Raw genomic sequence first — 27,483 nt, forward strand, 5'->3', positions numbered from 1 at the left:
AAAGTATTTCGTTACATTTTTTGTTACAACTGGATGAAATTTTGAAACTACTCTGTTAGAGCTCATGCATTTCTTACAAAATCCAAACGTCTCCGTATGTGGGGCGTGGGGGACGTAAATGGAACAAACCTGGTGACCTCACAGGCATGTGTCCCACGTGTCTATGGTCAAAGCCCACAGCTCACTTGTTTGTTTTTGAGCACGGTTGTTTACTCCTACTTGTTTACACTAAGTTTCTCAAACAAATGATTATTGCTGAAATCATTAGCGAGTGTTGCATGATGTGACCCGTCGGAGAAACTGTAGGCGGAGCCACGACGAGGTGACATTTCGACTGACAGACGTTCGGCCTGCCCACTGTGCGTCTGACGTCACCGACGTCGAACGGGACTGTTTGTTCTGGATTTGGGGCGAGGAAGGTCTGCGAGCGCTGACAACCGACTGAACAAGGTAAAAATAGCTTTTCACGTCTTTGTGTAGATGCTAGTTATATCTTAAATGAACGCATACATCTCCGGGGCTCCGCTGAAATGTTCACCGAGGTTATCGGTGCTAGATTTGGCGCGCTGTCAGTGTGCGCTTCGGCAAACGGAGCATGAGCTGTCTTCGCAGGCCTTGCACCGGTTCGGGCACACGAGATAGATGATTTTTTGTCTTTTTGGTGAGAGCGATTTGGTGTTATTTTCCTTATTCTGTGTTGTAACTTTCTGCTCATATTACTCGTGTTAAGGTCCTTTTCGTGGCGTAAGTCACTCCGAGCTGTCAGTGCGCACGTTAGCTGCAGGTCGCTTCCATGCTAGCTTGTTAGCTGCTAGGCTGTTTGTTTGTAGCCCCGTAGGCCGTATTCGTGACATAAGTTACGTCCTCTCGGCAGCGTAGTTTACGCTCCGTGGCGCAGGAGCTCATGTGAAGGGAGACGTACGACATTTCGAGAATATCAGTCCCGTCCTAGTTGTATTCTGGAAGGCCATTTACGTTCGGAGCTGTCATTAGAGTTGAGTGGACATGGCGCTGTACTGACATGGAAGGTTAGCAGAGCAAAGCGTCAAGTATGAGCGAAATTGGATTGTAATGAATTTAAATCCTCTCCTTTTCCTCATGTCTTTTCATGACCCTCCGCCTCGTTAGCTTCTTTGCTCTAGTTTGACGTTAGCCATAATGAGGTAAATAATGACATCATATTTTGTCAAATTGCTGCTAAATACTGTAGACTTTATTATTTATGTGTTAAAATTTAATTGCGACGCAATTCGTCTTAATTTTACCTTCGTCTCAGGCTATGGTGGGATTTTCTGAAGCCCGAAGTTCTGTTTTTTGTTTGTTTGCTTGCTTGTTTGTTTGTTTTTCCAACACTCAGTAAGTGTTAATATTTGTGTTATTATTCCAGCATATTATAGAGACAAAAAAATCATCTACAATTTTTAGTTAACCTGATATTTATTTTCTCCAGTCTCGTCATAACAAAATGCCTGGAAGACTTTGTGTTTTGTCTTGAACTCATCCTTATGTGAACCTCAACTGGAAACACAGATTTGTATCATACCTGTTGAAGTGTTAGATAGATGTATTCAAGCACACAGAATATACCAAGCTTAGCTCTGGTCTGAAATCTTAAAACATTAATGGTTTTTCCACTAGGTATTATGAGTTGGCTAGTTAATAATTCTTAATTCATAGCTATCTCCAGTTCTCTTAAATCTACAGGTGTTTTAATGGAAAACATATTTCTTAGACGTGAAACACATATCAGTTGTGCTAAAATGATACTGATTAAATGAAATAATCCTCTAGTTCTTTCTTTTAGTTTTAGTTTGGCATTAAGTTTATGATTTAGTTTATGGTTTGACAGCAGTGATCAGGTTAAGGAAAGGTTTGATTCATGTTATCTTTAATGTTTATGAAATCCATCCCAGTTCACCTTCAAGTTTCAAAGATAATTACAGTATATTTGCAGCACAAATATGCAGCAAGTATTGGCATTTACGTGTCTGATAAATGACTGATAAACCCAAAATTTCTCTGTTGATATGTTCTTCAAACTTATGGGTAAAAGATTAATATACTATTATTCCACAATTATTTTTAGATTAGAAAATGTTCAAAAAAGTTCAGTTTTCATTCCTGATGAAATGCTTGTTAACTGGTGTTTAAAAAGTTTTTTTTTTAAACTTTATTATAGGTTTCCCAATATATGATATTTTCTCTTCAAGGCTGCCAAATGTTTTTGTCAGTCTAAACTGTAACCTTTTTTCGATGAAGTCTTGTGGAAAAAAGTGTTGAGCCAGATGAAAGTACTACCTTTGCATTATTTTGGCTAAGAATAAACATTGACAGTTATCAAGGAACAGAAGAAAACTAAAACTGTATGTTCAATTCATTTGTAAACCTGTAGTAATTACAGTGCTTTCGTAATAAGAAGTGTAATATAAATACTTGTGGCAAATATAAAGACAAATGAGCTGAAAAATAAATCTAAAGATTTGCATTTTTATGTGCATTGTAATTTTATGTGAGACATTGGCATTAGAAAAGTGTATAGTGTATGAACCAGTAAGTATTTGTGCTTCTGGTTCTGACAGCATTACATTAGAGAAATGGTTAGTGAATATGATGCAAAAAAAAAGTTAAATAAAGAGATAATAAAGATGATAAAGACTAAAGAGATGCACAGGGCAGAGTTGCAGTCCTCCAGTATTCTGATTGTAATGATTGAATATGGCTCTGCTCGTGTCTGGTTCCCTCAGGTGGGAAACTCGTCTTCTGTCCATGTGTTGTGGTGTCTGTGATCCAGCAGCGTGTCACTGACGAACCCTTGGCGTTACCTCAGGAAATCACCGCCGCACACACTGAGAAATGATTGCACAACTGGATTAGAACACGGCTGCACTGCAACAAACATGTACGTGTGGGAGTTGTTAATATGTGTTAAACCGGACCATTTGATCTACCATGTCCTTGACCCACAGATTTAAAGAAATATTCAGTGTTCACCAGCTAGTCGCTAGTATTTGTTTTTAATGATTGTCCTGCACATGTAAACAGACAAGTGTTGTCGTAAGCACGTAATCCCAGTTTCAAAACAAACTTCATTGAGAAAGATGATTAGATTTTCTTCAGAGGGAGCAACAGCCAATACCAGTTACACTGCCAAAGAACGAAAAACAAATCCAGCTTTCCAAGTACACACAGTCTCACATTCTGGTGTCATTGAAGCAGACACTGAGGAGAGTGATGCACCCTCTGTGATTTGATGTTTGGACACATCAGTGAGCTGCAAATGGATCAAATTTATCATCCAGAAATATTTTTCAATGGCCATAAGTTTGCATTGAGCCCTAGACTAAAATGATCCTATGTGGTGAATATATAACTCAGGGTCCAGACTTAACTTTGGTAGATCTCAGTGGGTGAGAAGCAACAGTGCTCTTGCTAGGGCTGCATCCTGGCACTCTCACACAGATATAGATGGAGCTGGATATTACTTACTATTTTCTGATGCCAATACCTTGGTCTCTATACCAGTCCCTGAACTATACGTTTTCCATACAATTTTTGTAAAATCAATTTTATCATTTTAACATATCCTTGGTTTCGGTTTCAGCTCCTTGGCATTTTTATAAGCTTCTTAATAATGTAATAATAATATAAACTTATTTGCCAACTTATAATGTGATTTATTCTCATTTGCTGGTTTCATCTGTATAACTTTATATTTTAGGTCCCTGGGGTTTTCTACTTAAAATTCTTATAACATAAAAATAAATCTGTTTACCATGATTTAATGTTGTCTGTTAAAATCGGACCATTACTTAAAGTTTGTGAAAGGAGTGTGTGCACTGATAGAACTATGTATCATCACCTTGTAAACACAGACGTACAGTTAAGAGGTGTGGATGAAATCTGTCCAGTTCCAATTTTAAATGGGCCTGAACTGATGTATTATGTTATATTACCCAGATCACTGCATAATGGGTAGTTGTCGCATTAATTATCAAACTTATAGAAGTCATTTTTCGTTGATTTCTTTTTTTTAATTTCATTTAAGATTTTTCTATAAGCTTTAAATGCTCTTTATATACTTTATTACCCTATAGGGGTTTTTGCAACATGTTTTGCAGCACATATTGTCCACAGTGTGCTGGTAATCAATAGGAAATAACGCTCCATTATAATGTTATGTTAGACAGTCAGTAACTACCATTATCAGATCTTGGTACAAGTAGATTTATTTAAAAGTCATTGTACTTCTTGGTAGGTTTTCTTGAGCTTTAGTCTGCTCTCCTCCACCAGCGCCAGAACTTAAGAAGCCTCTTGGAAGAGAGATGAAACGTTCTCAAAAGAGTAAAACTGATCCAGTTGAACATAGAAAAATTAGCAAAAACAACAACCCGGGCAAATGAAAACTTACACAGGCAATAGTCATTGTAATTTGTTACTAACACGCCATGCAACAGTGCATACTTATTAAGTAATGCTGTAGAATGTATTAAAAGTGCAAAGAAAAGTATGTGATTTGGAACGCAGACCCGCCTCACAGTATATGTAACTGTATGAGTAATGTGGTCTTGTCGGTGGATTCTTCAGAGAGTTGAGTGAGGAGTGTGATGGCCTGAGGGGGGAGCCCCCGGTGACACCTGCCCCTGCCAGGTCCACTCTGCCTAAACTGAGTGCTCAGAAAATACTGGCCAGCACTGCGATGGGGGACGGCCTGGAGGCAGGCAGCAGCCAGAACCCCTCCTCTGCCCCACTGCCTCTCCCCTTTAACCCTCCACCCCCAGAGACATGGAACCCCTCCAGACCCAAACGACAGACCAACCAGCTCCAGGTAAATGTGTATGTGTGTGCGTGCGTGTGTGCATGTGTGCATACTTACTTGTACACGGAAACTGTATCTGGCATTTGTTTGAATTAACTAATTTCGAGTCTTTTCTCTGTTTCAGTACCTACTTAAAGTGGTGTTGAAGACATTATGGAAACACCACTTTGCATGGCCCTTCCAAGCTCCTGTAGATGCCATCAAACTCAATTTGCCTGTGAGTTACATGTTTTTGTGTTGGCGTGTCTGTTAAAAGTATATTTTCCAAAACACACAGATAGGATAATGGCCACACTATTAATCCAAAATGCAAAGCAGCAGAAAGTTTTGTGGATGTGCCTGAACTGGTCTCTTTCCTTGACCTAATGATCTCAAACGGCTGTTTTGTTTTTTTTTAAAATCACTTTGTCAGTGGTTTGATGTCATCTTTAAACAAGTGGTGACATCTATAAACTCAATTTGGTGTGAATATAACCAATAGTTTTGCTGCTAAAGTGTTAAACAAAGAAACAAACTGAACCAAAAACAATACCAAACCAAAAACAATACCCCTTGCCTCCCTTTTTTTTTTTTTTGGGGGGGGGGGGGGTGTAATAAAGTGCCTTCTCTTTGGTACTTTAGCTGTCACAAGGTCCATTTTTCATGGTTTTGACATGAAAAATAAATGGGCCTTTCACCAGTTGCAGCTCTGCTATGATCAAATACGTTCAAAAGCTACATTTCCAGTTGCTTTACTATAGTGATCAATGATTTCCATCTGGCTTTTAGAATATTAATGAATTCAGAAAATGTCAGGAGTTAAGAAAACAAGTTTTTGTATTTCAGATGTGACATTTTTCCTAATATTGTTGTGTTGTAATCAGATTTTCTGTCTTTTCTTTTTCTGTATTTTCTGTGAAGGACTACTATAAGATCATTAAGAACCCTATGGACATGGGCACAATAAAGAAACGTCTGGAGAACAACTACTACTGGAATGCCCAGGAGTGTATCCACGACTTCAACACGATGTTCACAAACTGCTACATCTATAACAAGGTGAGTCAGAGCTTCCCTTCTTCACAACTCACGCTGTTTTTTCCCCATTTGTGTTGAGTAGGGCTGTCGCGATAACTGCGAAACTGAGAATGTCAAACAACTATGACCATCACAGTTTTCAAGGTGGTTCTGTTTTTCATGAGTCTGTAAAACTAACAGTATTCCACAGATTTATTATCTTTATTATTATTATTATTATAGATATACCAGGAATTCCATCTTTCCTAGTTTTGGACCATTCAGAATCAGTGCAGGGTAAATGTCTTCACTGTGAATACTCTAGCAAAGACCTCATGACATTGTGTTTGTTTGTTCAGTCTGGCGATGACATTGTGTTAATGGCGGAGGCCTTGGAAAAGCTGTTCCTTCAGAAGATCACAGAGATGCCGCAGGAGGAGACGGAGATCCCTGTAGTTTCCAAGGGTCGGCGTGGGGGTAGACGGGACATGGGTGAGTTTTGAGGCTGCTCTGTTATCCAGAGTCTTCCATACATTACAAGGCTTGGGTATAGTACGAAAACCATTATGGAGAACGCCTAAAACCAAATGTAAATTCATTGTTTAGAGCCTTAAAACAGCAACTGAGACCCCCTCTCACCACAGTGTGAAAGATTTATTATGAGTCTGTCAGAACATCTTAAACTATGTTGTGCCATGCTACATAACCAGAGGTAAAAATGTTAAAATTACACATTACATTCACTTTTGTGGCCCTTAATGCAGGTTGGCCTGACCAAGAAAATCCTATGTGTTGTCACAATATATTGTGTTTATGACATTAAATCATGGTCTTATCTATCAGGTCTATTCAGAGCTCAGCCCTTAGACGTCTCAGAGGTTCAACTGTGAATGTGTTTGTAGAGAGAGAGAGTGGTAAAGGAGGCACAGAGCAGTTCAGTTACCTTTGTACAGCACCACAGCGTAAGAATATTACAGTCATTTTAGCAGGATCATAAATAAATCAATTTATGAGAAACAGTTGAATATAAATGGAAAAAATCGCTATGTTCTCTAATACTTCACAGGTCTGTTTGAATTTATTTTACTGGTTAAAAAAAAAAAAAAAGAAAAGCAAACACAGTTATGTTGAGCTCTGTTGAAAGCAGTTTGGTTTTTGTTCATTATTTACACTTGTTAGCAGTATTCGAAAAACAAACAAATCACAACAGCGAAACCTGTCCAACAGGCCATTTAGATGTTGTCTGAACTGGTTCCTCTTCATCGACAAATGCCAAGAGTAGATTATGAAGTATTGTTATGAAAGTCATGCCCTGTGTTTTTCAAAGCCAGTTGGATCTGTTCCGTTCTCTATGTTTGACAGCTCACAGAACACACGGTGTGATGTGTTTAATGTTGGTTGTTGTGCTGTTTTTTTAATATTGTATGTACCGTCTTCCTCTTCCAGCTCTTAACAGTAAGTCCGATTCAGGCCAGGACTCATCGTCCCCATCCACAACCCCCCACACACGAGGCTTCTCATCACCTGCATCCACACAGCAGACAGGTGCCACTCCTGCCCCTCAGGCCCCTCCCACGCTGCCCCTTTTGCAGTCGCAGCCCCCTCGTGTGCCTCCGACGCCTGCCTCCCATGCACCCCATCTGGGACCCCCGTTCCCCCTGTCAACACCAGACGGTTTGCCCCAAGGCATGACTTCTGTCACCCCTCCAGCCCAGACGCACCCAGGCCTCCATCCTGCCCCAATGCTGCAGAGCTCCCCCGCCCTCATCAAGGTAAAGAGACAAACAGAAGGAAACCACTGCTCGTGTTTTTAGACTTTTTAGACTTCTCGCCATCTGGTTTCAAAAGCAGTCTTTAGGAACTTCCTTTTTTTCCTCTGAATTGTTGTATTTATTTATGTTTTGTAGTATTGCTAAATATTGAAGACATGGATATATTATGTTTTCACTTAACACCTTGTATACATTCAGAAAAAAAATCAATCTTAATGCTACTCTTTAAGGATGACACCATTAGAATTGCTGCAAATGCCCCAGTAGCAACTCAATGCATTAGTTTTAAAAAGGGGGTCCAAAACATCTTTGGCATATGTGCAATAAGCAACTTTATAATGGAAAGAACAGTCACAATTCTGGAGTTCAGAATCTTTTTCCAGTAATACGTCCATAGGATGAATAGATTAAAATTTGAAGGTCAAAGGCAGTGTTGTATAGTAATGAAGTAATAATACTTCACTACTGTACTCAAGTATGTTTTGGGAGAATTTGTACTTTAGTGAGCATTTTTTATTCTGTTGACTTTCAATTTTACTTCACTACATTTCCTAACTCAATTGCATTCTTCTACTCAGGTACATTTTTAATGCACAGTATCGTTAATTGTTAGAAAAAATAAATTTAAGGAAATTTGGCGTTTTTACCACTGAGATTACCAATGACTGCAACAAAGTCAGGAAATTGATTTGTCATTGGGTCTAATCACATAATGAACAAGTGCAAACAACGGTCCATACTCAACCTGTGGGTGATCTGTAGATGTGAGCAGCAGCGTAATATTCAACATTCTGACTGTCTTTGGTTGTTATTAACATTTACTTGTACTTTTGCTTTCATTACTTGAGTACAATTAATTGTAGATTACTTGATATACTTAAGTACAGTAAATACTAGTTACTTGCAGACTTTAACTTGAGTAGTATTTCAGTTGGTGACATGAACTTTTACAAAAGTCATTTTTTGATAGGGTACCTGTACTTTTACTCAAGTGTGACTTTCCAGTACTTTATAAACACTGGTCAAAGGTCAGAGTCACTGTGACCTCACCAAACACATTTTCAGCCTTAACTTAAGAATTCAACTGCTGGTTATGAAAAAAAAATCACACAAATCTGTGACAGGAAAAAATAATTGAGTGTTGGTCTTTCCTGTCAATTTGTTTCACTTAAAGGTCAAGGTTACTGTGAACTCACAAAACACATTTTTGGTTATTATTAATGGTTAGGAAACACTTTTATATCTATTTTTCAATCTCTGAAATTTCCACAGCCAAGAAAAAGTCAGAAGAGGAAGGCAGACACCACAACGCCCACAGCCAACGACCAGCTCAGTGAATCATCTCCCATCTCTACGGAGACGCGTCCTCGGCGAGAGAGCAGTCGGCCGTCGAAACAGCCCAAACGGGACGCGTCACAGCCAGACTCTCAGCACCACCTAGGACCGGGCCTGGACACGGGAGGGACTGCAACGCCGAAACGCCAGGAGCAGCTGCGTTCCTGCGCACGCCTCGTCAAAGAGATGCTGTCCAAGAAACACTTACCGTATGCATGGCCCTTCCATAAGCCTGTGGATGTAAAGGCTCTGGGCCTCCATGATTACCTTGACATCATCAAGCATCCAATGGACCTCAGCACCGTCAAGGTGATTTTCATTTGACTGTTAACCACTGTGAGGCTCTTTCCTCAAACATTCTAATGGTATTTACACACCACGTGGTCTGGATTTTAAGGTTAAAAATTCAGCCAATCAACAGCATTCTGTCACCAGACACATGGGACATTATAAAGGGAGAAGCAGCACACATACAATAGATGATGAAGGCAGAATGGGTTAGTCCTTATCACAACAACAGACCAAATCTATGCAGTGTAAAAAAACTAAATAACTAGAAGCACTCGGAGAGCGCAGACCTCCGCCAAGGCTGATCAGTGGCCCCCCCCCCGTGGGCTCCCCCACGCCAAGGAGGTTATGTTTTTGCCAGGGTTTGTTTGTTTGTTTGTCTGTCTGTTTGTCTGTCCGTTAGTGTGCAACATAACTCAAAAAGTTATGGACAGATTTTGATGAAATTTTCAGGGTTTGTTGGAAATGGGCCCCCCGTGGGCCCCCCCACCCCCGATCACCACCAAAATTTAATCATTTCTTCCTTATCCCATTTCCAACAAACCCTGAAAATTTCATCAAAATCTGTCCATAACTTTTTGAGTTATGTTGCACACTAACGGACAGACAAACAGACAGACAAACAAACAAACCCTGGCAAAAACATAACCTCCTTGGCGGAGGTAATAATAATAATAATACTGGATTAGATTTATATAGCACATTTCAATGAATGCATACTCAAAGCGTGTGCAGTGGATCCATTATTCATTCATTCACAAGTGGTGGTAAACTACATATGTAGCCATAGTTGCCATGGGGCAGGCTGACGGAAGCATGGCCAATTCGCGCCAACAACCCCTCCGACCACCACCCAACATTCATGCACCAGTGTGAGTAGCAGCACTGGAGGCAAGGAGAGTTAAGTGTCTTGCCCAACACAACAGCACGTGACTAGGACAGAGTGGGATTCGAACCGCCAACCCTTTGATTGTTGGACGACCTGCTCTACCTCCTGAGCCATGGTAGCCCAAACCATGGTTCGGATTTGGTTTCAACTCTCACCTTCATCTCAAGAACCCTCTCCGAGCGCCCCTAAATAGGCACCTTAGGCCTTGTCCATGCAGAGATGAAAATGCTTTGATTGTAATAATGGTAAAACTGTAAACACAGCATCGTCTCAAGAAATGTGTGTCCACACAAAACCAATGAAAACGCTGAATTATATATGTCAGGCCTGTAAGTGGTGGTATAACGCAGAAAACAGAAATACAACAAAAACAGAAAAGAAGACATGGAGCATATGTAAAAACTAGTGCAACGTAAACAAACAAGAATAAGATGACAGTACATGCGGGTTAAGGGAGGGGTGGGGCTGTAATGTCATTGTTTCAGGAAACACATGTACGGATTGTAACCACAGAAAGACCTGTTTCAAAAATGAACATATTTGGAGTCCCAAAACACTGGTTCCAAGTGGATGAAATGCCATAGACAAAAAAAAAAAAGTTTGCAAATTTCCAAAACTCATCTCTGTGTGGACAAGGCCTTAGTTTAGAAGAGATTTCAGAGAAGTCTCAGAGCATTTCTGTGCATTCTTGTGTTTACATGAAGTCTGTGTCAATGTTTCCATGGAGCTGGCCTTTTATTGATTTTTGCTGACTATTTTTAATGGTATCAGCAGACCAAAAGATGTATTTTAAGACACAAAGTACAAATTGCTGCACACTTTAAAAAAAGAAAAAGAAACATGAATAAAGAAACATCACACAGGATGATTGTTGAGAGTAAATGGAGGGATGTGAGTACAGGCTTTATGGTTCTAACTATTTGCATCTTGGAAATTACAGAGAGTAGAAATTTGTGATAAGTCTTTAAACTCTGAATAAATGGTAAAAGCTTAGTAGCCACTATAATGACAATATTGCTCTCTTCAGAAAAAGCTGGACAGCAGGCAGTACAGAGACGCCCAGGAATTTGCAGCAGACATCAGGTTGATGTTCTCCAACTGTTACAAGTACAATCCACCAGACCATGACGTGGTCAACATGGCACGCAAATTACAGGTGAGTGACACATCACACACCGTACACAAATGATTTGACATGTCAAAAAGTAATGACATATTTAGGTAAAAACTCAATCATCCCTAAAATATTCTACATGTATAATATAGAACGGGTTTGATCAGTAAAAGTGCTGTAGTTCCCTCTAATGTAAGACACTAGCCCACTTTTTTAGCAAAGATGGTTTAGTATTAATTATATCTGGTGATGGTTAAACCTGCTCCCCCTGCTTACTATTAATACACCTTTCAGGCTTCCATTGTATTTTCAAAGGAAATGCCAACACGTTTGTGTCATAGTTCACAATATCAGAACAGATTAGATATAAAGGTCTACTGTGGAGCGAACAACTGAGTTCATCCAACTAACTCGGGTGCATTCATTTCATATGTTATATGAAGTCATTGTAGCTGTCAAGCACATATTGCATTTGTTTTTTGTATACTTCCCTGATATTTCAGAACAATATTGCATATAATAATTTCTTTGGAATGTCTTATTTATATTCATTAAACTCAAATGTATTCATCAGGGCAGTGTGTAATGTTTACAGTATGGTAATGGAACTGGATGGGTAGTTTCATAATAATTTTGTCTCAGTCAATAGCAGATCATTTTCTGATATTTAATTTAGATTTATTGGTGTGTATTATCTGTCTGCATCCATCAACGGACACTGTAATGATGATTTAGTTACTATAAAGTTATACTCTAAGTTCTCAGACCTCCTCAAAATTACACCTTAATATGTCTTAAGTACGTGTATGTGTGGCAATGATCAGTAAGTTCTCAGTCATTCTGTATGTAAACCTAACTTTAATGGATTGAACTGTAAGCTCGTCCACATTGTTAAATATCTGACATTTTACTCATTAACATCTGATCACCGTCTCAGGATTGTCAATTGTAACGCTGTTGCTAACACACTATTGGACAGTGGCCTGTCATAAGCGGTGCTTAGAAATGGGTTAATTTTTCTTTCAGAACTTAATTTTTTTGTGTGCTGTATTTTCACAACAATGTAGGACTGGGCGATAAAATGATAACGATATACATTGCAAAATAACTTTTCCTACATAGAAATATGAGACATGCTTGATACAATTTTGATAGAATTCATTCATCCATGTTTTGACAGACATAAGAACAGCCATTCATAATTAAGTAGCACTGCACTAAACCAATCACGCTAGAGCCACATTAAGTTAGGCTGATGTATACAGAACAGGCGTAAGAGCAGCCACAGCACACACGCTAATGTTTGGGTGGCAGTGGGAGGTCATGACTGTTCCCTCAGGAGAAAATTGAACTGAGAAGTCGGGCGACCGGGTTACTGAAAAGAAGGGTGCAGCATAGAAGCCGGGAGTCAAACGGTCAAAGGGTGTTAAGTTTCATTTTCGGTTTTACACCAGTTATCGCAGATACAGAATGCACCCCCACGTATATACCCCCAGCATTGTTTGGTGAAGATGGTTTGTTTTGTTTGTGTTCTCTTTTAAAACTTGAAAGCTTTTTCCTGCTGGTTAGACTTTTAGTTTAGTTTTAAATATATGGACCTGTTTTATTGATCTGAAACAACTGTATGATGTTCTTCAGCACATCTGTCATGTTTAAGCTCTGACAGAAAATAAATCATATTTAAATCAGAAATAACTTTCTCATGTCTTCACAACTAACTTATTAGTAATTGAAAATTTAAGCTTAAGAAAAATAGTGACTTGATTTATATCTTGATACATATCAATATCGTCTGATATGAAAAAAATTATCATGATATGATTTTTTTTTTTTTGGTATTGCCCAGTCCTACAACAATGTGTCTATTCCAGATTCCATGAAATGTTTCAAACCTTAATCTGACCGATAATTATGTGAGACCTGTAAACCTTATTCCAGAAGACTCTCCAACACTGATGACTTGCCTTTAAAACACATTCTGTGAGCTTTTCAACCTGTGAACGTTATTGTTTAATGGTCTCATTTTCTCTCACTGTCCTCGCTCACAACAGGACGTGTTTGAGATGCGTTTCGCCAAAATGCCTGATGAGCCAGAGGAGCTTGCCCCTGTTCCCACCCCGTCGTCGGCCCTCCACCCTGCCCCCTCCACTCGACAAGCCCCGCCTCCTTCTGCCGTCTCCGAAGACGACAGCTCCAGTTCTTCTGAATCGGAGTCCTCGGGAGGAGACTCAGAACAAGAGCGAAAACAGCGGTTGGCTGAGTTACAGGAACAGGTTAGAGGATCGAAAATGAAGGGGGAGGGAGGCTAATGAGACAACAGGTGGGTGGGCCATGCAGAGCAGCTTTACCGAACGTGGGTGAATGCTGAAACACGCAGAGACAAATGTAAACGCTGCTGTTGTTTTCTCTGTGAAAACGCTGTCTGTTTGTGTGTTTGTGTCGTGTAGCTCAAAGCTGTCCATGAACAGCTGGCCGCTCTGTCCCAGCCCCAGGCCAGCAAACCCAAGAAGAAAGAAAGGGAGAAGAAGAAAGAAAAGCACAAGAAGAAGACGGGAGCAGAAGAAGCCATGGAGGTGCCTCCCTCACTTCTACAGATGTCCAAGAAAAGCAAAAACAGCAAGGAGTCCATCATTGTAAAGAAGGAGAGGAAGAAGCCTGGGTAAGTTTTACAGAGGGTGTAGCCGATGCAAACTCACCCCTCAACCTTTCAGTGACATTCAACACAAACCAAATACAAGATTCATGCAGATCTGAGGGAGAAATAATGTCACATGATGTTAGGGAAACAATGTCTTATTCCCTGGGTTCAGTTACGTCAATATAGTGACAACTTCCACTTAGAAAAATACACCACAAAATTCACTTAATACCTTTTATTAAATTCCTTCAAAGCCTTTGCTGCATATGTTATGAGTCTGGACTGACATGATTTTGCAGAGGTTTACATATGTCTGGTGCCAGTTCTGGTTAAATTCTTTTCATTACTGCATACTGAATGTTGAAATTTAAGAACAGGTTGATTTATTTTACTGAAATGTTTTGCTTTGTGAGATTAAGATCACATAAATTCCTAAAAGTCGGTTTCAAAGTCAAAGCGGAGTTTTTCTTGGCTCAAACTGAGGTGATGTCCTCATCATGTCTCCTGCACCTTCACCTGACTCAAGCATTTTATAAGCAACATATTTTAGGAAGATTTAGGAGCCAGTTTTTAGGTTGATTTGTCAAACAAATGCATAATATGAAATATGTCAAGTTACTGTGGCTGTGTCTTTACAGATGATATTCTTATCTCTGCAGTTTAGACAGATGGTAACACTTGTTGGAGGTCTTCAGGAACAAAAAAAAAGAAAGGGGGGGGTGTCAGTGTAGCAACCCTTTTCGCACTGCACAAGAGAGTTTAAAAGCCTCCTTTTCCACACCAATACTAATGAACTATGTAGCAGGAAATTAATTTGATGGTTGAGACAATGTAAAGATGTCCTGAATGATCTTGAGTTGTAAATGATGAATTACAGGAGTAACTGATGGCAGGTATTGAATTGTATTAAGATGGTGATTTCACAATTCTGCATGAAATTACAGTGGCAGAATGTATAAGATTTTTTTTCTGCACTGTTTCATTTATTATCTATATTATAACCTTATAATATAAAAAAGCAAATTTTCTTTTACTATGTCTTCTTTTTTCTTAATATTTTTATGAATAGCATAAATAAACTAAAACACCAGTAAGATAATGTTTCTAAATGCAACATCTAATTTTTGTTTGAGAGCTGAAGGTGGCCACTTTATAATTCTCAAGTTTGGAAAAAAGGAAGTGAAATATTTTGCATTGCACTATTTTAAGGAGTCAGGAGGGCTGTCTCTAGACACTCCAAGGTGTCTTTGTCCAACAGTTGCAGAAAAACTAATCAAATCTTTTGTCCATAACAGTAAGAAAGAAGGAGTAAAAAACAGTCGGCCAGCTGTGCCTCCTCAGACTGGACCAACTCCCCTTGTCCCCTCAGCATCTCTCGAAGCAGAGGATGACATGGGTATGTATTATAACAATCCATGTGAGTGAGGAGTCTCTGTTGTTTTGTCCAGGTTTTTTCTCACACCTGTGTCTTTACGTCTTGACGTTTTCCTCCCCAGACGTGTTTGGGACGGCATCTGCTGACAGGTGCAAGCCCATGTCGTACGAGGAGAAGCGGCAGCTGAGCCTGGACATCAACAAGCTACCAGGTGACAAACTGGGTCGTGTCGTGCACATAATCCAAACACGCGAGCCATCGCTGAAGAACTCCAACCCGGATGAAATCGAAATAGATTTTGAGACGCTCAAGCCCTCCACGCTGAGAGAGCTGGAGAAGTACGTCTCCAGCTGCCTCAGGAAGAAGAAAAAGCCCTCAGGTAGGTTGTATGTGTGCACGGACTTAGGTCTGAATGAATTCAGTTCTCACCTGAGTCAAAGCATTTGCATAGTAGCAGTTAGTAGAAATGGTAAAAAAAAAAAAAAATCTTAAGTTGAGTGTTCCAGTATTTTTTTACTGTAAATTTTCTGACAATTTCTTAATTTTACCGAATTCAACACATACAAACATGACAGTAACTCACATCCATCGGTGCCACACACACTACAACAGTAACGAGACATGATGGAAAGCCTCTTTATAAGATGTAAAAAGGAGGAAAAGGTACAGGATAAAAATGAGGTTGACGATGTAATTAGACAAACAAAGAGAACCATAGGAAAAAGGAACTCCTAGTGTCTTTTAATGTGTTGCTGGTGGTTAGTTCGTATAACAGTATGTGTCACTTTAATTTTACTGCTTGTAAATACCAGAGTAATGAGTCTCATCAGTAAACATGTGAACAAGTTTGCTACTTTAATGACCTAGAAAAATCTCAAGGAAGTCTTTGCATGTTATAACTTGCAGTAATGATTTGTACATTGAGGAATATCTTGTTCTTGTTTGTAGGGACGGGATATAATCATGAAACACTGATTATAAACAAGCCATAAGATGGGATTGAAAGGATCATAATTAGTTCAGTCACTGTATTGTGTTTAGTCCAGGGGGTGATTTTATTGAAGCCCTTCTGATGTGAAATAGACGGTAATGGCTCCCACAGAGTCGGGTGTACTGTGGGTCCGCATTGAGTCCACGGGGTCAGTTACATTCAACTCTGATCTGAACCAAATATGCAAAAGTGGCGTTGCATTCTCACTTTTAATTCCGTATTTACACATGCGTTTTGGGGAGAAAATCTGCATGCAGACAGACATGCAAAAGTGTGTGAAATTTCCTATTTATCAATGTAGTATATACACCAGGTCAGTGGTGCCTGCAGCTGTACGTCCATACTTTAGTGACATTACAGAGAGAGAGAAAGAAAGAGAGACAGTGATACATATAGACACCTAACTGGGAGCTGATGGAGAGCCTGGATGCGAGGTCTGAGGGGCTGTGCCGGTCTGCAGTCTTGGTGTGGTGGGAGGTGCCATTGAGGGGGCAGGGCACCCCCCCTTGTACAATTGTAGGGGAAACCCTGCAGTTATCAGACAAATAACTAATCTTTAGATTTTGCCAAAGTCTTACTTTAGTGATGAAGGAAACCTGAGACATAATTTGGTGAAAGTTGTGATTGTATTTGTTGCAGCAGCAGAGAAGCCTCTAGAAATGACAAAGATGAAGACAGGATCTTCATCCTCAGACAGCAGTGACTCCTCTGACAGTGAAGACTCTGAGAATGGTAAAACAACACTGGCCATAGATCATATAGTGATCAAATCTTAAGTGTGTTGGATTTTCTTTGTACCAATGATTGCGTGCATGTATGTTTGTTGATTAGGGCTGGTTCCCAAACAACAGAAGAAGGCCTCGACTAACAAAGACACCAAGAAACCGCATCACCAGTCCATCAGTATCGGAGCTGGGCCAGTCGCTCCTCAGCCTCAGCCTCAAGTGGTCCAGTCCAAACCACCGTTTGTTCCCCCTCCACCCGTCTCCATCCCTGTCCCTGTCTCTGTCCCGTCTCTGGACTCGTCCCAGCTGCTGGGCTCTGGATTTGATCCTTTAGCCCATTTCATGAATCCTCACCTGACGCAGTCCAACACTGAGTCCAATCCCACGCTGACCACGGCTGGGGCCTCCATCACCTCTGGCCTCCTCAACGCAATCACAGCCAACAGCCAGACCGCCACTGAGACGCATCCTTTCCTAAACCAACACCCCATCATACCCTCACCAGGTGTGTGTACATAAGGACGTCTTCAGTTAACTGGCAAGTTTGTGGTTGTTTGTGTTTTCTGTTCTTTCCCGACTCTTACATTTCTGGTTCTGTTTCCAGCGGTCCACAACGCTCTTCCTCAGCAGCCATCAAGACCCAGTCATCGTGCAGCACCGCTTCCTCCCAAAGTATCTCAGCCTCCTCCATCGTCACTCCCCTCCCTCCCTCCATCCTCATCGCCTCACCTCCAGCCCTCGCTCCCCCTCACCCTCCCTCAGCCGGTGCCCCGCCCCCGCGTCCCATCACCACCATCACACGGCATCCTGGGTACCCTTTCGGCTCAGCCTCCTCAAGCGCTGTTGGAGGGCGACGAAGAGCCTCCACCCAGCACTTCTGAAACGCCGCCTCTCAGTCAGGTGCACACGTTCCTGCAGTCACTCCAGGCTCGACCCACGCCACAGGCCCTGCACACACACTCACCCGCTCAAAGCGCCTCACAGCTGATGGGGTCCATGCACGTACAGGCCGCGACGACCTCCGCCCCGGCTCTCACGCAGAGACACAGCTCAGGCCACGCCCACATGCAGCAGCCCTTCCCACACACGCACATGTCAGCTGCACAGCAGCAGAAGGGCGTGGCCTTGCAGCAGAAGGTACAGCAGATGCAGCAACTTCAACAACAGCCGTCGCCACGGAGCAAAGCAGAGCCTTATTCAACAGGTAGGCTCGCCAGCACATCCAACCCCAGTCCCAGTGAAGTGGGGACGTTGTGGAAAACATAAATAAAAGCAGATTACAAGCAGCAAGCAGATTTTGACCTATAGTCCATTGAATACACTACGAGGACAACATATTTAATGTTCAGACTAGGGCTGGGTATCACGACCAATTTCCATAATCGATTTGATTTTGATTCATAAGGTTCTGAATCAATTAATCACAATTCGATTTGAACCGATATCGATTAGATTCAGTATTAATTGATTCAGATTCATTTAGTGATACCAAAGTACAATTTTGAGCTGTAACCTGATCATTTTAGTGCTGTATGCCCCCCCCCACACACGCACACCTTAACAGCACCCCATCTATCACCTATGGCTGAGTGTGAATCCAAGTTAATATTCCTAGAACGATCGGCTTCCGCGACACGCCTCGGTGATCCTCCACTGACCAGACGGTCTGGGCAGCCAGTTCCTCCGCACTGTGGATTCGAGTTTGAGGCCGGGAGGACCTCCCGCAGAGGTGTTTTCCCCACCCTTCCTCCGTGCCCCTTGTGCGCCAGAACTGTCGCAAGCGAGATTGAGATGCCCCATCTCCTCCAGAAGATGCGCTACCCACTATTAATCGATAATGCAAAATTAAAATAGAATCCATCCAAAATCAATCAAATAGATTTTTTTACCCAGCCATAGTTCAAACTGATAAACTTTGTTTTTCACAAATATTCACTCATTCTTCCTCCCTTCTTTTTTTTTTTTAACAACACTCAGTAGCCTAATTGCTTGGGAACTGAAGACACTAATTGCTGAAGCAGTGTAGGTGAAATTCTTTCCCATTTTTGCTAAATGTATGACTCCAGTTGCTCAACAGTTCAGAGTCTGCGTTGTCGTATTTTTCTCTTCACACATTTTTCTCACAATTGGGTTTGTACACGAACGTACACGTGATAATTCAAGGCCAAAGGTTCAGAACAGTCTTTGTTCTAGAGGTCAAGGACATCAGCCCCACTCACTGGCTGAGGTCCAAATAAACACATGTTGATTAAACACTCACTTTTGCTCCATTTTGAGGTAACATTCAGTCTTTGCATGTGACTTAATCAACTGGGAACGCAGTAATTAGTGATAAAAGTAAAAAAAATCAATAATGTTAAGTCTTGTTTTCTTGCTACTCTGTCTTTCACTGTCAACTTGTCTTTATTTTGGATTTAACGTTGCATCTACCTGTGTGGCTCATTCTGGTCACTGCTCTACCTCTGCATAGCATAACATACTTTGTCTTATATTATAAGGAAACGCCTCATGGTCTAAATTTGAACAATTTATGACCATTGGATTAGATTAGAACATTTTGGAGCATTTGTGCCTCTTCTCTCTTCACCACACAGGTTTTCTACATATCCTCTGGGTTCCCCACATGTATACATGTCAGGTTAATTCTCCTGTCAGTGGCCTTGACCACAGTCCTGATGAAGGTCTAGAGTTGGTCCTTGATTTCCTTCAATGGCAGCTCACTGCTCCTAATGTGCTAATTGCTTGTGCTAATGCTAGTTTCTGCATGTATTAGGATGAGTAAAATACAGTGACTGAATTTCCCTACAGGGATAATTAAGTGAGTTAACCTTTAACATTAAGGGTTATTTGACAAGATGAAAACCTAAACAAAGTCTCAGGACCAAAGACCAACAACCTTTAAAATTCTGAAACTAATGTGAAGACATGAAGGCATGTCCGTCAGCACAAAAACATCAAAGTACTCATACAACAGTGCATTGTAAGCTGTTGAAGAGTACTGACTGTAAATCTAGTGTATGGAGGCGGTAAAAACTGTTTTCAAGTAATGTATTATTTTTATCCCTGCTTTTTTCGATTATGTTTTTTAGGCAATATATTGTGCTGATAAGAATAATGGTTCCTGTGTTTGTAGGTTGCTTGCGTGAGAGCCCCTCTCCCCTGATGATGCATTCTCCTCAGATGCCTCAGTTCCATCCAATGGGACAACAGTCACCTGCACAGACCAAGAAACATGTTAGTAACCATGTTGTGTGCGTGGTCACAGTCAAAAAATTATACAACATACCTCATTTATATGCTGATATTATTTATATTATGCTATAAAAATGATATATTTATAGTGTTTACTTTAAACCTTTCTACAATTTTAAGTACTCAACATTAGAGATGCAGTTATCAGACGTCTTTTTGGGATTGATTCCCAAAAATAAAAATGTGCTGTTTGCATAGGAGCCGAGGTCCAACTTGGTGGGGGTTAAAGAAGAGAAGCCTTCCCAGTCTCCTGTCCTGCCCCCCTCCCCGTTCAGCCCTGCCATGCGTCAGGACGCACACAAACCCCCAGACAACAAACACAGTGAGTAGAGCAAGGCTGTCACACATCTGACACTGTAGTCAACAGTTACTCAACAGTAAAGTTGAGTAATAATTGTGCATTTCTCTTTACTTTAAGCCACTAATGAAATTAGTTTATTCATACACACAAAGCCGCTGCCCACCCTATGGAACTCGCTCCCACCAAACATCAGGAACTCGGACTCGATACAAAACTTCAAATCACTACTCAAAACTCACCTGTTCAAACTTGCATTTTCTTGAGCTCCTTTGTTCTTTTGTTTGTTTGTGAAGCTTTTTTGAGTGTCCAAAAATATAAGTGTGATGTATTATTATTTTATTATTAAATGAAAACAAAGTGCCATTTATGGGAAGTGAACACAAAAATTAACAATACGTTTTTGTTAGACTTTTAGGCTTTGGAAACAGATATTGAACATCATTTGGCAAATATAAATGAGATACAGATATACAATGACACCAATTCTAGTGAAGTGCCTTGAGATGAAGAGTGTTTTATTATCAATACACACATTTTTCACAGCAGACCCTTTGACCTCTAATAACAGATAAAGCGCGTGTTACTGAGTCATTCAGTGTGATCAGGGTTTCATCTCAGTGAAGTAGAATCCAGAGTCAAAGTCTGCTGCTCATACACATGAATGGGATGCAGCCATTTATCATAATACCAGTTGTGTTTTATCATGAAGTGAAAATGTCAGTGTGGAAAAAAAAAAGTCTCTAAGGTATGTTTGAAAGTGTTAAAACCCACAGATTTACATAAACATAATTGTACAAATGTATGCAAACAAACTGAAATGAAGAGGTCTACAGTATGAAACATTTCAGTTCCTCTAATGCAGCTGCTCAGAACGTTACAGTGAAATAATTTCCAAGTTGCAACGGGTTCCTCTGTTGTGGACTGACTAAAAATGCCACATTCTGAAACTACTCGACACCTCTATCAGTGGAGGAAGTTAATGAAACTAAGCTAACATCAGATCCCACTTTTCAATTTGATTTCATTTATTGATTTTTAGGGTCATTGCACATAAATGAATCTAATATATAATACCAATGTAAATATAGCTCAGTTAGATGGTATGGTATGGTTTTATTTGTACAGGGACAGCGCACAACAACACATTGACCTAGACAGAGTCAGAGGAAAGATTCTTGGTGCCAGGTTATAGCATAAGTGCTAATTTACACTGTAGTTCCTGGAAAGGTTGATGGTTAAAGATAAAATAAAAAATGAATTACAAGACCAATTAATAAATTACCACAGAACAAGGTTACATATGTGTCACATCAATCAGGTACTCTGAAATTGTTCTCACACTCCCTCACTCTCCCATTCTCTTATTATTCGTAACCGCTATATTTTCATATGACATGGATAATTCTTTACGTTCAGGGTTAGATCTGAAGCAGCTGGATGGTTCTCGCCCCGGTTCCCACCTTGCAGACTCCCCGGTGCCGCCATGCCCTCAACAGGACAACAAAATCAAACAAGAGCCGAAAACTCCCATAGCTCCGAAGAAGACACAGGTAACGTCACATGACCCCACCCCCCCACCCTCATCTGGCTGCTCCGCCTTCTGTCCTTCTGTTAAAACCTGCGACTCTTTGCAGGATGTGAAGTCTAAGATCATGGGCTCTTGGGCCAGCCTCGCCCAGAGGTCCCAGTCCACGCCAGCCTCTGCCGTTCGCTCATCGAGTGACAGCTTTGAACAGTTCAAACGAGCCGCCAGGGAGAAGGAGGAGAGGGAGAAACAGCTGAAAGCACAGGCAGAGCAGGCGCGAAGAGAGCAGGAGAAACTACGGTAAAAACACGCAGCATGGTCATTCATTTCTGGTCGTGAATTCCTGAAACTTTTCACAGAATGTTTGCACAGGTCTGGAAAGTCTTAAGAAGTATGGAATTTTGAAATGCTGTTTTTCAGACCTTGAAAAGTCTGGAATTTTTTGTGAAAGTCTTAATAAAGTATGGAAAAAAGTTTCTCTCATAGTCAAATTTTAGAGTATTCACAAAGGTACATGATCTTATTAGATAAGAAATATATGAGGAAAACAGATTAAAAAAACTGGATCTGATTTCACTAACCGATCGGTACTGGAATGATCCTAGTGACACTCGTTTGTGTGATATCTTTACACTTTGGTGATTTTTCATTCGGTTTGAAAATGTTTGTCAGTAAAACAATTTACTGTGAATTATGCATTATTTCATTCCTACATATGTTTATTAAAATGAACTTTTATGTTACACACAACAGGTACAATCTCAACCAGAAAAGTAGGTACGCAAGGAAAGTACATAAAAAAAATAGGAGGAAAATAGCAGTTTTCAGCTTTTCTGTTTTGCTTCTTTTCATCAGTTTGTTATAAGCAATTTTTGTTGAGGTTTTTTTTTTATCTTTCTAGACCTAGATGTGTTTAGAAAAAAGGTACCATTTATCACGGCTGAATGAATGTGATAGGTTCAGGAGGTTGATTAATGTATATTTTCCAGTTTGTTTCAGGTAATAAAACCCCCCTGATCTGCTCATCACAGATACTAATGTCATATGTAGTCGACTGACCTTCCAAAATAGAGAAGTTACAACTGAACAGGATGTCATTTACCAGAAACTTTTTAATCTCTAAATGACTTTATCGAAGACTGTGAATGTTTCGTCTCCTCACTGTGATTCGTTGTCAGTAGATACACGTCCATCACAGTCTGACTCTAACTGTCCTTGTAGCCGTGACGACGAGGACTCCATGGAGCAGGCTCGCAGAGCACAAGAAGATGCCCGCCGTCGCCACGAGCAACAGTCACTGCTCACCCCCACACCTCCAGCTTCGACCCCACCCACTCACTCTCCACAGGCCCCTCCCAGCCAGCCACAAGCCCCACCCCCTTCATCCTCAGCCGCACAGAACGCCCTCGACCAGCAGAGGGAGATGGCGCGCCGCCGCGAGCAGGAGAGGCGAAGGAGAGAGGCGGTACGAAGAGTCAATAAACTTTTCAATATATAATGTCAAATCAGCAGATACAGTATGAACCAGGGTTTTCAGACACAATTTAAACGGGTCAGTCTATGAAATCACAGAGGCATCTGACCTCCTGTTTTTTATGTTATTAATTCTACCAACAAAATCTCAGCTGCGTTTGAGATTTTGGAGCTTTGAAATAAAAGCCTAACTTTAAAAATCAGTGGTAAAGAAAAATATGAAGAAATTAAATATAGAAATATAAATTAAATATATAATTAACATTTTCAGAAGTTATTCCGTGGCACAAAACTCAACTTTATTTTTAAAGCACTTTAAGAACAATCACAGCTGAAACAAAAAATAGCAACAAACAATATAAAACCATAAAAGCTGTAAAAACAATGAAGAATAAAAGAAGGATCTCTTTCAGCTAAATTGCAGGTGGTCTCTGCCAGCGACAGTGCACTTACTCTACCATTCAAAAGTTTGGTCTCACATGGTTATTTTATTTTATTTACATATGGAATTATGTAGTTATAAAAAAGTGTGACATAAGTCAAAACACATTTTATATTTTAGATTCTTCAAAATAGCCACCTTTTGCTTTTATTACTGCTTTGAAGGTGTGTCTAAACTTTTGACAGGTAGTGTACATCTAAGTAACAACACTAAAGATACAGACATGTATTAAAAAATATAGGAAATAGTGTCCTATTGGAAATATGTGCAAATTAGAGATACTGTATGAAAAGGTTAAATTAAAAAAATATATAAAAGTAGTACACAAAATGAGTAAATGTGACAGTGTAAACGTACCTGTACCAGTGTAAACAGTACAAATGTGACAGTGTAAACGTACCTGTACCAGTGTAAACAGTACAAATGTGACAGTGTAAACAATGTAAACGTGATTGGTTATACCATTACAGTGAGGAAATGTTTGGAAACTAGAGGTCATTACCTTCGAAAGCAGGTGATGCTGATACATTTTGGCCTTTTGGTTCTTCAGTTCTAAACTTTGGAGCATGTAACGATAAATGGGTGATAATTAAAACAAATTAGGTGGGAAGGAACAGGTTTAGTGTATGTAGTGTACATTTCTACAGTCCATCATATGTTATTAACCCTTTATAGGACGCCCATAGAAATGTTATGAAAATTAAAATTTCAGCCTTTGTGTGTTATTGGAGGACATAAGAAGACTTAATTGCTTTTGTGAAATTTTTCAAAAATTTTTTGTTGTCATAGAGAAAATCAAGGTTGGTGAAGTTACCATATTTGCTTCCTTGCTTTTAAGTAGCACAAAAAAAAAAAAAAATCCAAGAAGTATATTTAAAAAAATCTAAGAAAAAAACATATGTAATGTGAAAGGAACATGTTTTTCAGAACATTAGAACATCACTTTTAGAACATTCCAACATAAGTGCTGATCCAGACACCTGTCCACATCCACATTATCCCTTTGAACATCATTCCTTCCATTAGTACCATTACTTCATGGTACCAAACAAAGCAGGTACACTTAGGTGGACCTTACAGACCCTGTAGACCACATTGGACCTGAGATTGTTATCTCACTGTTCTCACTGTATCTGTTGCTGTCACCGTTTTGTAATATGTGTGAAAATGACCAAAAATAGTCACTTGCCCAATAAAGGGTTAAGAAGCCAGGATTAAGCCGTGATACGCGAGCGTCTTTAACCCGTCTCTCCGTCTCTTCCAGATGGCCGACACCATCGATATCAACTTCCAGAGTGACCTGATGGCCATCTTCGAAGAGAACCTGTTCTGACGGAGAAAGCCAGGGGCATGATGGGAGTGAGAGAAGGACCTAGACACATATAAGCAGATTTCTAAAACCCATATAAACCACGATGCTCTGATAGACAACGATCGCTGCTCACACACAGACTCCATCGTAACTGTCCCTTTCTCTCAGTAGTTGAAACAGCTGGCTTGTGTCATGTGAATGAGAGGGGGGGGTGAAATAGAAAAAAAACAAAAAAAAACCTTTGACCTCAGATACGTTTTGGTGTCTGGTTCGGGACTGAAGGTGGAAAAACAGACTGTAATAAATCAGCAGGCTCCCTCATTTCGTCCAGAATCAAAGAAAGAAACTGAAGCGACAGAATGAAAAGGAGGGGACAGAAAAAAATGATGGCAGTGAAAAGGATTTAATTTAAGAAATTAAGTGAAAAGTAAGAAAACAAAGAGGTTTCAGATGAATGAGTGAGCTACTGGATCACTTTGTTTTTTGTTTTTTTACCTCTTTTTCCTAATCTTTACCCTCTCTCTCTCTCTTTCTTCCTCTTTTTTATTTTATGTTGGATTTTACATGGGGGGGGGTTGCAGGTGTTGGTCTAGTTTGTCAGGTTGATCGTTTTTTCTGATCTGAGACTCGGTCGTTTCTCAGGACACGGCAGGAAAAGAAACCCCACATTTATCTTCAACACATGGTCTTCTTCCCCCTCTTCTTCACTTCCTTCTAATCTTCTCTCTTTTAGCCGCTAACTCTTCAACGAGAGATCGCCGCAAGGAAGTTTCAGAGTGTGTCCTTTGCCTTAGCGCTCTGGCCTGTAAACTAAAGATCACACCCGACAAATTATACATATTATATATAAATAAATACATGAATATATATTATATAAAAGTCAACGAAAAAAAAGAACATGAGAGGGATTTGGATTGCGGGGAGCAAAGCTCGTCTGTGTTCACCTCTGGTTTTGATTTTGTAGAATTTACTGTAAAGAAGAAAAAAAAACTTTTTTATGATTCTATTGAGAGGATTGTTTCGTCTGTCTTCTTCTCTCTCATACCTTTTCTTTCTCAACTCTATGCCAAAACCAATCTATTGAGTGCTGAAAGTTCATTCATGTTTGTTTTTTTTGTTTTTTTTTTACGTGTAAAATGCATCTTCTTTTCACTTTATATTAAAGGCTAAGTTTTTATTGCTATTTAATTTTCCTCTTATCCCTTTTAAATCTGAAGTTGTTATGCAGCGTTTTGATCTGTAATAGTTTGAAGAAGCGGCTCCGACGTATCGTGCGTCACTACTTTGGGCTCCATCATCCTGTCGCCGTTCTTTCATCGATCTGCACTCGAACTGTTTCACTTCTTTATTTTTTTTTTTTTCCTTTAGCTCCTCATGTACATGTGCTCCCCAGGCTTCTTGTTTTCTATTTTTACAGCTTCTAGAGACTGTAAAATGTTTTTTTTCTTTGTCATTTTGTCATGTAGATTTTATTTTTCCTCGTCATCAGTATCAGTTTTGGGATGTCGTGTGCCATTGTGTTTTTCTGGAAGGGGGTGTTTTCCCACTTTCTTAAAGTTGGCCCAGAGATCCATGAGTGTTTTCAATTCTATAATCGCTTTTTTTTTTCTTTTTTTTTTTTAATGTTTGTTAATTTCTTTTCTCTTTTCATATTTGACTGTTTTTTGAGTTTATTTTCTGTTTGCTATTCTTCTCTTGATTTATTTTACCCAGAACAACCTGTTGGTATGTTGGTGAGTGAGGCATTGAGGTCAATAGATTCATCTTGTTCAGATTATGGAGTACAGCATCTTTTTTAAGAAAAGTATTAAAATAATATTTAAAAAAATAAATAAAAACAAACATGCTTTGGGCTTTGGTTTTTGTCTGCTGCTCTGTGTAAAGCTGGGTTTATCAGGGTTGTTTCTGATTTGAGCCAGAAGGGGGAGCTATAGAGGGAGGATTCAGACACTGTTCACTTTAGGCCTTTAATTTGTGTGGAAAGAAAAAGCTTGATTGGACCCACAAACACATCTACCACATGTTATTTAGTCAAAACCGAAAATCTATGAACATCACTGATGAAAACAGAGCAGATGTTCATGTGTTGTACCAGTTTTCAATCTTGATGTGAGCATAAATTAGTACTTTAACTTCCATTTCTTTATGCTAATTAAAATAGAAATGGAGTGATTTCTAGGAAGAATTCACACTGACCTCAACAAAGCCATTAGAAATGCAGATGGCAGTTGTAAAATAC

General features: G+C 39.9%; 1 protein-coding gene across 6 annotated transcripts; it reads left to right on the top strand.

Annotated features, from left to right (window-relative positions):
- The first annotated feature begins 368 nt into the window (after window positions 1–368).
- On the top strand, window positions 369–26,234 carry LOC115420772 (bromodomain-containing protein 4-like). 6 transcript variants are annotated; one of them, XM_030136290.1, is made up of 22 exons: window positions 369–450; window positions 2,745–2,899; window positions 4,585–4,825; window positions 4,941–5,033; window positions 5,717–5,854; window positions 6,172–6,304; window positions 7,259–7,584; window positions 8,857–9,228; window positions 11,124–11,252; window positions 13,262–13,483; window positions 13,658–13,869; window positions 15,141–15,244; window positions 15,345–15,602; window positions 16,854–16,946; window positions 17,046–17,444; window positions 17,544–18,143; window positions 20,073–20,173; window positions 20,390–20,513; window positions 21,909–22,042; window positions 22,127–22,317; window positions 23,239–23,482; window positions 25,197–26,234. In XM_030136290.1, the coding sequence occupies exons 3-22, from the start codon at window positions 4,697–4,699 to the stop codon at window positions 25,263–25,265; spliced, it is 4,071 nt and encodes a 1,356-aa protein (XP_029992150.1). In that variant the 5' UTR covers window positions 369–450; window positions 2,745–2,899; window positions 4,585–4,696; the 3' UTR covers window positions 25,266–26,234. The 6 variants fall into 6 exon arrangements, with proteins under 6 accessions (XP_029992150.1, XP_029992173.1, XP_029992182.1 ...); XM_030136313.1 differs by having other exon boundaries at window positions 15,144–15,244; XM_030136322.1 differs by having other exon boundaries at window positions 16,857–16,946; window positions 25,197–25,265.
- Window positions 26,235–27,483: the final 1,249 nt, after the last annotated feature.

Source organism: Sphaeramia orbicularis, chromosome 1 (genome assembly GCF_902148855.1).
Source record: "Sphaeramia orbicularis chromosome 1, fSphaOr1.1, whole genome shotgun sequence".
Lineage (NCBI taxonomy): Eukaryota > Metazoa > Chordata > Actinopteri > Kurtiformes > Apogonidae > Sphaeramia > Sphaeramia orbicularis.